We start from the raw sequence: 12,500 nt of genomic DNA on the forward strand, positions 1-12,500 counted from the left end.
ACAATATCCGCCATTTTGGCTTGAACTAAGCTTTTGTTTGCCACACCTCCACCACAACAGCTCAGACTGAGAGCACTGGAAGTAAAAGACTAGAAGTGGGTACTCAAAATATTGCCTCCAGATCAAGTATTTCTCCAGATCATTTAGGTGGTTTTAAAAGGAAGATCTAGTCATAAAAAAACATTGTGTCATACATATGCTTGAGGCAGGAAGGGTCTGATGGATTCTTATAAAAAGACTTATTGTGTAAACATGAATCACAGACTAGCTTTGACCTTGACAGTCTTAATCGGAGTGCATTTTCTGTGTCTGAGTGCCAACAATTCTGTTCTTAACTAGTTCCCAGCACTTTGTTCTTGAGTTCCTCGCACACAAAGTGATTGTATTGAACTTCAGACAAAAGAGCAAAGCCAGTCTCCGCACATATAAATAAAAACCATATTCATTGAGTGTGGCCTACTGAACCACACTCTGTTTTTTACCATTGTTACCACAGAAGTACCATTGTTCATACTAGACTTTTTAGCCTTCAAACACTTTTGAAAACCCAATTGGTAGCTTGACATCAAATGTCTTTGAAATATTTCAGTATATGTAATATTGATTTCTCCAACGACATTTTTTTAGTACAGCAATGTTTCCTTAATCTTTAATTATTGCCGAAGTAATACTTCGAAATTAATGTATGTAGAATTTTGAAAAGTTATATTTGCTATTTCAAGCCTGATACAACGTATCTAGACGAGACAGATAAAATCCTGTTAAGATATAATTTGACCTTTGCCCTGCAGTACGTCCCCTGATGCACACTCTCACCATTTGTAGGCCACGTAGAACAGCAGCCCCAGCACCACAGCAGCCAGCACGGACACGTACACCAGGATGTTGCTGCCTCCACGCTCCTCCTCGTGGGGCGGGGGTCTGGGGACGTCAGACTGTGGAGGTTGGAGACTCGTCTCTGCGTCCCCGTCCTCTACGTCTCCGTCTCCGGGCTTGCGTGTGGGGTCGCGGGGACCATCGGAGCCCACTGGCTGCGTGTTGAAGTGGAGCTTTTTGTCTGAGGGAGAGGCGAGCAGAGGAGCGCCGAGTTTTATTTCAGTTTTTATCTCTGCTCAATAGAATAGTCTATAAACAGTATATTCTGCTCGTCTGACAAGTGAGTATTGCCTGGGGAATTTGCCATTTTTCTGCTCAAATAACTCGACTTCTGCCATCATCCTGGTCCAAAATACGTTTTTTTTCCCCCTCACAATTCTCAGCTTGGAGCCATAAAACGTCAACAACGTCAAATCAACGCGTTTTTTATGGCCCACCCCCGCCCCCTCCGCCAAGGCCTTTATAAAGATCTGCTCATATGTGTCAGCACTGGAAGAGCTTTTAATTTTCTGCCCTGCACCACATCAACCCGTAAACACATCCCACATAAAGAAAATGGCAAAAAATTAAAGGATGTGCTTTTGGAGAGGGCAGGGCTCTCATCACTGAAGGGATCTAGAGCTTTCGTAAATGTGACAAGAGACATTTGCATGGTGCTTATTTTAAAATATCCGTTGAGAGTCTCACTGCAGCTAACTTGGTCCATTAATTACTCTTTTTTCTCCACTCACTCTCTCCATCTCATCTTACTTTGACCTTACATCCCTTCATGAGTCTTGGGAACTGATGTAGGCTGGTGGGCGGCCTTTGAAGCCATGACCTCTCCAGGAGGTGTTGTGACGTAAGGCTATATCCACATTAATACATTTTTGTTTTAAAACGCGTCACTTTTGCTGCATTTATGCCTGGCGACCATATTGCTCCGGAGTTTGCAACCCCCTAAAAATGGTGACTTTAACAAATGCTACAGGCCCCAATTTTAGTTTAAAAACTTCAATGTTGCGTTTCAGTCAGAAGCGGAGACTTTTGAGAACGTTGACACCCACACACCCACGTTTGCTTCCTGAATGGGTCTTGTCAGTCACGACGTATCCTTCCCTGATTCGTCACTCTCCTATCAGATAACCCTTTTCCGGCAGAGTAGACAATCTGCTTCCTGTTTCCATTGACATGCGCATGCCCAGTGTACGTGAAATGGGTTTTCAGACGTGTTAGTATGGACCGAGATTACTTCTGATATTATGAGATTATATTGGAGCTAAAACGCTGGTCTAGACGGAGATATTTGAATTCTCCTCAGAGACCCTCGTCTGAGGACCTGTAACAGAGAGCATTCTGCACTCCACTCCACTTCACTTCACTCCAGCTTCAGCTCCAGATCCCAGCAGACTAACACAAGGGTTAAACACCACAGTATGACAACCATTGTACTTCAGTCACTTTTAAAACTTTTCCATTGCGGCTCCGCTCTCCCTCCCTCTGTGTGTGTGTGTGCGTGTGTGTGTGTGTGTGTGTGTGTGTGTGTGTGTGTGCGTGCGTGTGTGTGCGTGCACTCTGCAGCTGCAGGCCACATGTACCTCCTCTCTCTCCCTCTGCTCACACATACACACGCACACACAGACTACATGTGTATTCAGACTCTCTCTCATGCACACACACACACACACACACACACACACACACACACACACACACACACACACACACACACACACACACACACACACACAGACAGACAGACAGACAGACAGTGTGCACTCACCCATGCAGATGGCATCATATTGAGGCTTGCAGGCACGGATCTCCACTTCGCTTTCCTGGCATTGTGAGCACGGTGTGCAGGCCTTGAAGGTCCGTGGCTCCTCTGAGTACGCCCTGCCCGCGGGGCAGTCCGCACACACCGTGTCCCCCAGAGGGCCGCACTCCCGCGCCACCCCTTGCCCGCGCGGGCACGCAGAGCAGAGGGCACACAGACTTTTGGTGTGATTTCCCTCACGCCACAGGTAGGAGTTGGGCCCGCAGTCACACTGCGTGTCCTGGGTGGGGGTGCAGGCGACCAGCTCGGGGACGCCGCGGGGACACTTGGCGCAGTGGCGGCACTGCGGCGAGTCCTCTGCGGAGCTGAAAGTCAAACCTGACACATTTGCATACAAACAGAGGTTAACAAGCAATCCTATACAGAATACCATACCCTCCCATAAAGTACCCTGTACTCTTTAAGTAGTTCTTACAAAAAAGCAAACTATATCTACTGACTGCACAAATAGTACTTCTATTTTCATCTTTATGATCTTTCGAAAATGTACGCTTGAGAATATTATCCTCAAACATAGTACATAGGAAAATTCGGCAAGTACCAAAATGGCCACGTTCAGAGTATGTGTGGACGGCTTCTTCATAGGTAACACACTCACCCTTCTGGCACGCCTCACACTGGGTGTTCTCTTTGCCACACTCCACGGCCACCCGCGTCCCAGGTGGGCACACCTTACAGCATTCACCAGCCTCTGTGTACCTCCTGCTGGCGCAGATATCACCCACAGCAACCTGAGATACACACACACACACACACACACACACACACACGTACGGTCAAAACGCATCCCAACCACTGCTTTCAACAACTGGTGCAAACTGCAGCAGAAGTCTCAGATGTGTGACTCTGGACAGCTGTGATGCCCTTGGAGGTGTTTTGTTACTTGAACATACCTGACATGAACACATTTACAAACAAAGATATGCATATTGGCTTCTAAATAACTAGCCTTCAATATGTTCCTTAATGTGAACTTAGCGGGGGCCGAAGCAACATACTGAGATCCTGGGGAGCTACTGATCAAATCTGGCCATGCAGTACAAGGTGGCTGCGAATAATAGTATCAGCTTTACAGTACTGCCATAAATGCTGCAATCTTTCATTCCGATGTTGTTTCTAAAGCCAGCCTGAATGAAATACACATAATATGCACTGGGGGTCTACAAAGCCTTCTACAAAGCTGACACCTTCACGCAGACAAAAAAGGGCTATTTACTTTTGCATTTTATTGACTGCAGTGCATCTTTTACGGCTTTGACAGGACGGTGCTTCCCAGGCCTGCATATGAGACAAGAGTGTGAATGGTGAGAACAATGGCCGAATCATCCTGAGAGGCTCTCTTTAGAGGAGGATCAAAGAGCGATTAGCAACTCAACAGCCAGGCGCTATCAGCCAGGGTATCAGCATAGTCCACAGATCTAGATTACATCTACCCTCTTCACTCTCTCTCTCTCTCTCTCTCTCTCCCCTCTTGCCCTGAGAACAACTCAGGTTAAGTTCTATACATGCTTTTTATTGGCAAAATTACAGACTGGAACTTCTCTCTTCCTCTCTCCCTTCTCTCTAATTTTTGTACCGAGCCAATGTTTCTCACTGAAGCTACATAAGCTAGATAGACTTCTAGCTGACGTTGCTGTGTGTGTGTGTACATGTGTGTGTGTGTGTAGTGTGTGAAACACTTCCCCAGGCCTAAAACACTGTGCCACACAAAAACAAGTCGAACTGGTCCATTCTTAATGCAACATAATGAATTGCAATGTGTTCATTAGGAAATGAAAAAACCTGATGACCAACAAAAGGATGGGTTAGAGAAAATAAAATGTTTACCCTTCAACTGACTCTGAGCAAATGAGTGTGGATGTGTGTGTGTGTGTGTATGTATGTGTGTATGTGTGTGTGTGTGTGTGTGTGACGAGTGTGTTTATGTGCTGTATGCTTTTAATTTAAAATCGGTCTCCTGAATTGATGGTGGGTGTGACTGGGGGTGCGGGTGTCTGACTCCCCAGTATCAGAAGAGACTGGAGTGTGTGTGGTGTGTGTGTGTGTGTGTGTGTGTGTGTGGGGGGGGGGGGGGGGGGGGGGAATGCATACAGGGGTGCTCTTATTCATGTCTCACCCTTGAAACCCTTCCCGCGTCCCTACATTGAAAGAGGAGAGGGGTATCAAAAGACTACATTCACCAACGACCCTCTATGAGGAAAAACACTGCATCATCTCAACAGTCTGTCTGATAGATTATATGAGAATGAGATATCATGCAAACAAGGCATGTAGAAATACTATTTTTCTAAGAGTCGATTCAAACCTTGTCCACAGAGTGCTACTATTCCTCTCATACACACACACACACACACACACACACACACCCTTCCAGACCACGGCATCTTAAACATGCATAGCTTCTATCCATGCTTCTAACAGACGACTGGCACTCACACCCCTGGGGGCTGACAAGAGCAAACAGATGTCTAACAACTCACCTCCTGCAAAGGAAGCTAAATACTACTCTAAGATCTCTCTCTTTCTTTCTTTCTTTCTCTCTCACTCTCTCCTCTCGTGTTCTCTGATGTCTATCTGAGGAGCGGGCGCAGCGTGTGTTGACCTGCAGAGTGATTCACCCCCCTCCCCACACACACACACACACACACACACACACACACACACACACTAGATGTGTTGACAGTTAAATAGCTCTCTTTTTGCCTTGCAGCAGTTACAGTCGCCTGTTACTGCGCGATGCATATGCTTAAACCTGTCTCACAATCACTCTCACACAAGACACAAACTCCACAGTCAGTCACACCTCGGTGAATACAATACCTTCACTTAAAATACCTTTCACACCAAAATGTGAAAGAATTTTGAATAATGAGGAATAATAAGAGTGTGTGTGTGTGTGTGTGTGAGTGAGTGAGAGAGAGAGAGAGAGAGAGAGAGAGAGAGAGAGAGAGAGAGAGAGAGAAAGAAAGAGAGAGTCACTGGAGGTAGCTGAGTCTCTGCTCTGTAGCTCTGCTGGCATTTCCTTTGCTGGTGCCCAAGTATAGCATGGTTATCCCCTGGAACTGGGTGTGTGTGTGTGTGTGTGTGTGTGTGTGTGTGTGTGTGTGTGTGTGTGTGTGTGTGTGTGTGTGTGTGTATGAGGGAAAGAGATGGAAGAAGAGTGTGCTGGTTAAAGGACTCAGCAATGTAACCACCATTCACTCCCAATTCCAGTTATAAAACCCATAGTGAGTGAGTTCCTCTAAAGCCAAAGGGAACGGAAGGACAAGCCAGACAACACATGCACATGTGTGTGTGGGATTTTTTAGTTTTTTTAAAAGCTCATTTTTGAGTGTCACCACAGTGTACCATCAGTAGTCCATATGAACATCACACATTTATAAAGCATATCCACCAGAAGAGCTAAGAAAAGTGTTTGAGAGCAGCACAGAGGCTGACCACCCTGCCTTCTCGTTGCCCCAGGAGACCAATCACCACACATGCGACCACCAAGGAGAGCCGGGCCTTTCAAAGGGCTCTCGACTGTCAGTGGCCCAGCCAGCGGAGTGCAATTTGCTGCACACGTCGGACAGACCGCTGGGCTCTGGAGGGTGGGGGTGGATATGTCTAACCTGAGTGATGATGAGCCCATCTGCTCCAGCTGGGGGATAGAGCCTCACTCAGCTCCCCCTGACCCCTGACCCCTACTCCTCACACCCAGGTGCCGGGGACACCTCTGTCACTGACGGGGGGGGCTCTCTGCTCTAACGCGGAGCCTGGGCCTGCCTCTCAGTGCTCCCCTGTGGGGCTATTGAATGCTGTAATCACCTCCAACACTGGGGCAGGAGCACAACTGGGGTCAGAGCAACAACTGCTTCTGTGCCACAGGCATTCTGTATGAAAGTATTTCTACACTGACAGACTGAGCCTCTGGTAAAAAAAATCGAATTTCCCTTCACAACAGAAGTCATAGTGTGTGTCCTTCATACACACACACACACACACACACTACTTGCTTGACTCTGCACTTCAGACAAAGCACACTGGGTGCAAATCCAGAGACTTCTTATAGTCCTTAAATTTGATGACTTTGATACACATGAGCACAACAGTGACCAATGGAATGCGTTAAGGCATAGAGAGTGAGACTCCACACAGAACGCCTATGTGGCTACATGGAAATTCAAGTTATTGAGCTGCAAATTCGCCTCTCTGCTCTCCACAAACCAGGAGAAAATGACGATAATTACTAGCAATACTTCAACTTGTGGCGGAGTCTGCATTCGGAACTGACATTAGGAATGAGTCTGTCACTAACTGAATGCCAGTGCGCTGCTCCAACTGTGATGGGAACAACGCTGATGTAACTGACATCGCTACAAAACGTCTAAACTAAAGTAATGTCTTCAAGCCTGGCATTCCTTTGCTCTTGAATCATCAAATATACATTGAACAGAAATAGAAATGTTTGAGGGTGCGCTTAACATTGCCTATTGCCCACGCTATGCTCTTTCAGGACTACAACGTCAACGGTGTCTGCATGGCAAGCACTTCCAAGTTGGATTCAAGAATTGAATTCAAGTTGACAAATTAAAGCAGGCTCTTTCTAAGGCGAAGCTCTATCAGAGCCCATTGTTATTTGTCTGTATTAATCATTCTAAAGTAGGAGAACATGACAAACCTGGCATTTTAAGAATTCAGAGAGGTACAACGCCACACAACTGACCTGCAGGCTAATGGGATGACTAACGGACACATTTCTGAGAGGTTTCATAATTCCTTACGAGATCAATAGAAAAAACTAGCAACATAATACATCTTTAAAGCGAACATACTAGCCTACTACAAAGAAATCGAAATACCGTCACTAATTTCGAGTGTAATACAATCATTTTGTGCAGATTAGGCAGTGTTCCCAACTGGGCAAACTGAAATCAGGAACATAATGAATTCGTGTTACGAAGAAGTTGAATCACACGAATGGGGTAAAAAAAAATGTTTTGTTAGAGTTAAGATCTCTCTTCAAAAACGTAAGCCTCGCGTCTCGACGAGACCGCGGAGGAGAAGCTTACCTTTGAGAAGAGAAGGAGCGCCCAGACCCACAGCAGTGACATCTCTTTTTCTTTCCCCCCAGCCAACAAAGAACCACTTTGTACGCTATCCGGTGGTTCTTGTTTGTACGTCACTACAGTTTCTTTGATATGCTGATACGTTTTATTCAGGTAACTTCAGACTACAATAAAAAAAAATATATAGTCATCACTCGGAACGGACAAAAGTAGCCTAAACAAACTTTCTGTCAAGCTGGCAATCCCGGGTAGTCTTTTTCCTTTCAGTATACACGGTTAGGTGGACGCAAAAAGTAAAAACAGCTCCCTTTTAGTGTTTGCATTGAGTGATGAATACTTCTTCACCCCACTTTCTTGTCATCCGAAGTGGTAGATGTGCGCTTACAGCCTCACTTAACCCCAAACTTCCAAACCCTCACGTGCTCTCATGCGCGCTTTGCAATTGGATGCTTGGGCGGGGCAATAAATGGTCTGTGGGGTATTTGTATGCTGCAAAGGGTTATAAATTAAGGGGAAAGTCACCGGAAACGGCTGCAACCTTAGTACATTGCATGTTGATAACAGTCTTGCTTTGAAGCTTAGGCTATTTCACCAGGCATTTGCCATCATTACGTTTATCATTTCGGACAAAACAGCTTACTGGTTAAGGCCATGGTGCTATTACATTTATTATTATTATTGTTGTTGTTATTATCATTGTTATTAGTAGTAGTAGTAGGAAGAGGAGTAGTATATATGTTTTGGCATAACGGAAGGTGGATTGCTCACTTCTGACTCCAAACTGCCCAGAACAGGCGTGCAACACACTTCCCAAATCCCAGTGAATATACCACCTGGGGTCTGATCTAGCCTATGAGAAAACGGCGGCAATAGGATCTGTCAGCGACCTCAATGACCGGTCGGCGCATCAAAAGAGGGCGAATTCCCGTTGTCAAGGGCTTGCGCAGGTTCTCTCCAAGGACTAGTCATCAGCCCACGCTAATGCTACAGAGTTGATCCGGCACTTTATAAAAAGCTCCAAAGCTCGTGAAGAACCCACCTTGTAACACTGAAACACTTGTCCTCTAATCTCAGCGGAGAGGTAGCCTAAAGGCCCAGAATAAATTAGGACAGTCTATTCAAAGGAGAAGAAAATAAAAAGTTGTGCTTTTGTAACCTTAGTAGGTATGACAATTCAAGTTATGAGACATGTTTGGTCTGTAACAGCATGCATAATTAGCATGCAGAGACTTGATGTAATGTTATCTAGAAGTCAGAGTCTATGAGGTGATGACTATCACACATATTCACCTAGTCTGAGAAGCACAAGCAGATCTATGCACAAACCACTCAATACCTTATTTTTATGATGCATAAAAACAGATTATGTGTTAGAAAAGACTTGTGATGAATTGATCTGAGCACTTAAGCCAGGCCCAGTCTTGGGACGGAAAAAAGAACAAGGTTATATAGGCTCCCCTCTTTCCATGTTGCAGCATCTGTATGTGTGTGTGTGTGTGTCTTTGTGTGTGTATGTCTTTGTGTGCCGGAGATCTGTCAAAGCAGTGTGAATGCAGTAAATGAAAGAATCCCTGCTCAGCAAGCATTAGTGGAGCCAGGCACACAGAGTGCAGAGAGGGGGAGTGGGAGACAAACTGATTGTTCGGATGGCAGTTAGAGGGTTGTTGAGGGACAGGAGGGTTGCGGTTGACAGGGACATATCAAACAACAGACTGAGGAAGAAGGTTACTGTATGTAGGCCTGAGCAGGGGATGCCTCTTATCATCAGAGACGACGTGTCAATCCCCGCCCCCCACAGTAAGAGAATTCCACAACAGAGAGAATGCCTGGGACCCCACTCTCCCACCCCCACCCCCACCCCCTGCAGCAGGCTTTCCTGCTTGTCTCGTCCTCTGTACTGCCTGCCTGAATTGCCCCCCTCAGGGTGTTTATGAGGAGTGGGGGCAGGGGTAACAGCATATTCGGCCCTCTGAGGGATCAAAGGAGTCTGGTGTTTTAAATAAAATGTGGAGTAACTGTGACCTTTTAAACTCACACAAAGTGCAGGAGAGGTGGAGAAACGCAAGCATGTAGATCTCTAAATAGAGACAGAGAGAAAGAGAGAGAGAGAAACATGTCGTCAGAATGCTCCCTCCTAATAACTGATTCTGAATCTGTGCCACAATAAATGTCAACAAAAGTCTCTTACAGTGACCACAGTAAACACTTGTTACAAAATCATACACGGCAAAACAATTGATAGTTAGTGTTAGAATATGCAAGCACTAATCATTATGTCCATACATTGCATTACCGTATTGCTTACAACAAGGACTGATGAAGCATAAGGACAGGCTGAATCATACACGCACACACACACACACACACACACACACACACACACACACACTCAAATAACCACATCACACACGGGTAGACATACAGGCAGAAACCATCAAAACATTGTGTGTGTTATCACAATAGCCCTGAAAACAGAAAAGCTAGGTACAACATGGATAAAGACCCCATTTCTACGTTGAGTACTTCAATAAAGTCAAACCTGCACAGGTTCAGCAAAACACCCTTTTAATTCAGTAGGCCACACAGCATGGACAGCATATTCACTTGGATCTTTTAGTCAAATTTGTTCATAGTCTTACAATCACAGACATAACGCAGCAGGATTGACAACTGTAACAGCAAGTCATCTGGAAAGCTGAACGACGATACATATGCCATGAGAAAAGACCCAGGGCTGATATGGCATTGTATTTGAAAAGATACATTCAGCACACAAGGAAACATGTGAGAGAGACCTGCATTTTGGCTGTTGTTGCGTTCACCCAAAATGTTTCCCTTGACACGATCGCGAAAGAGACGGTATATGTGTGGCACAGCGGAGAGGCACTTTTCTGCAGGAGTGAAGTGAACATGTGTCTGGTCCTGCTGGGGCAGTTCATTCAAGCAGACGTCTCACTGGCTGCACAGCCACTTCACAGGAAGTACATTCTTGTGTTCCTTTACTCCAAGTGCCACACACACACACACACACACACACACACACACACATCTGTTTCACACTCGCTCAAGATAAAAACAGCTTCAAAGCATTTCAGTGTTCAAGAGCAACAAAATCCTGCAGCCTTCAGCATCAGTACAGTAATGGTTACAGCAGTGACGACCCAACATGGCAGTGGAGCAGAGCCACTAACGCAACTTTCTCACTAGAAGACTTTGACCAAACCTTCCCATACAGTCCTGCTCCGAGCTCAACTGGGCCCGTTTTAAGCTTGCTAGTTGTGCAGACAACATTTTTGTGAATTAGCTCAATGAGCCATATTTACTCTGCAGATAAGATTTAGAAGTTTGTTTTAGGTTGGAATGGGAAAAAATGGAAGGGAAAAAATGGAAGGGAAATAAATGGAATCTTCACTTTTCTCAATTTTTTTTCCATTTTTGTCAGGGTAATCAAGCTCAAATTCAAAAAGTAGCTGGTTCTGAACACACATACTGCCGAGGAGAAACCTCCAGATTGTCTAGATAAGTAAACATATACCTGCTTTTACTTTATAAATAAACCATCGTCGACAGGCTGTAAAATGCCCCTATGAAAACCATATCATATGGAATTACTAAAACTGTGCCCAAACATGGTTCAGGGTTATTCAGGGTTTGGTCTGGAAATGCATAGTGACAAAGTGCCATTCATGATTGACCAGGCAGCATTGCTGCTTCCCAAATAATACAGTGAACAAAAAAACAATTAATTTAAGAGCAAAGGCACTTTATCATTTAACGAGTTAGAGAGGCAGGAGTGTGTGTGTATGTGTGTGTGTGTGTGTGTGTGTGTGTGTGTGTGTGTTATCGAGTTATCTGCCAAGTCTAAAATGTCCAGTGTGGTTAGTTTGATAGGTGAAGTAAAGTAAAGTAAAGAAGGCTTTATTTGGCTTACGTGTGTGTGTGTGTGTGTGTGTGTGTGTGTACTTCTCTGTGTATGATGTGGAGGCTTAATTATGGGTGGACTGTGAAGTGGAGTGTGAAGAACATCAAGAATTACGATAAATAAAAAAAAACACATTAACATGATCTGAAAAAAACCAAACCATTAATCTGATACACACATAGAAATATTTGTTTTTTTAAGGCATCAAAGAATCTCATGTAGCAACTGATTACAGTATCTTGCACTTTCAGTAAGAACGCAGAAACAATGATCATTCACATTCCTTATTGCTTTGTAGCTATGAGCTCACACAGCAAACACAGGGAACCGCCTGTGTCCCTCTTGTGATCTACTGGGGTATTACAGCAGACACGCCTCCACAGGATGAAATGAAAACATTAAAATACATAAAACCTAAACATCCCTTGTTTACACCAAATGTCTGACACAAACCATTAGTACAGCAGAAGTGAGGAGTGTGTAAAAAAAAAAATCTTTGGAACAGCCTCTTTTAAAAGTACAACTACCACATAAAAACACCAATTTTTAAAAAGAGTTTCATTTAAAAAGTGCAGCTTTGGAAAATAATTGCTTTATCCTCGCACACTCATATAAAAACAGTGGTAGTAGTGGTGGTGGTGGTGGTGGTGGTGGGGAGTGCTTTATCCCCAGCAGTGAAGTGCAGAGGGGCAGCAGTCAAGGCTGGGCCTGAGGACAGTCCTCTCGGCTCTCGTGCTCCCCGACCCCCTCATGGCCATTGGCCCCGCTGGCCGAGTCGAGGCTGAAAGCACGGTGGGGTGAGCGTGTCCCTTCGTGTCCCTTTGTGTCCTCTCCTGCG

At 45.0% G+C, this 12,500-nt stretch overlaps 2 protein-coding genes across 4 annotated transcripts in view; both read right to left on the reverse strand.

Moving 5' to 3' along the window:
• nradd (neurotrophin receptor associated death domain) overlaps positions 1-8,105 on the reverse strand; it is a 9,046-nt gene extending 941 nt beyond the window's left edge. The window contains exons 1-4 of the mRNA XM_031582006.2: positions 7,744-8,105; positions 3,291-3,423; positions 2,639-3,010; positions 817-1,057 (exon numbers count right to left, since the gene is read on the reverse strand). Of these exons, the coding sequence (XP_031437866.1) occupies positions 817-1,057; positions 2,639-3,010; positions 3,291-3,423; positions 7,744-7,785 (788 nt within the window). The 5' untranslated portion in view covers positions 7,786-8,105. The remainder of the gene's footprint in view (positions 1-816; positions 1,058-2,638; positions 3,011-3,290; positions 3,424-7,743) is intronic.
• A 2,183-nt stretch (positions 8,106-10,288) lies between these two features.
• nbeal2 (neurobeachin-like 2) overlaps positions 10,289-12,500 on the reverse strand; it is a 58,295-nt gene continuing 56,083 nt past the window's right edge. For all 3 annotated transcript variants that reach the window (XM_031573877.2, XM_031573891.2, XM_031573884.1), the window contains one exon: positions 10,289-12,500. This exon is cut by the window's right edge and continues 117 nt beyond it. The gene's annotated coding sequence lies outside the window, so the exon portion shown is untranslated.

Source organism: Clupea harengus, chromosome 1, assembly GCF_900700415.2.
Source record: "Clupea harengus chromosome 1, Ch_v2.0.2, whole genome shotgun sequence".
In the NCBI taxonomy this organism is placed as follows: domain Eukaryota; kingdom Metazoa; phylum Chordata; class Actinopteri; order Clupeiformes; family Clupeidae; genus Clupea; species Clupea harengus.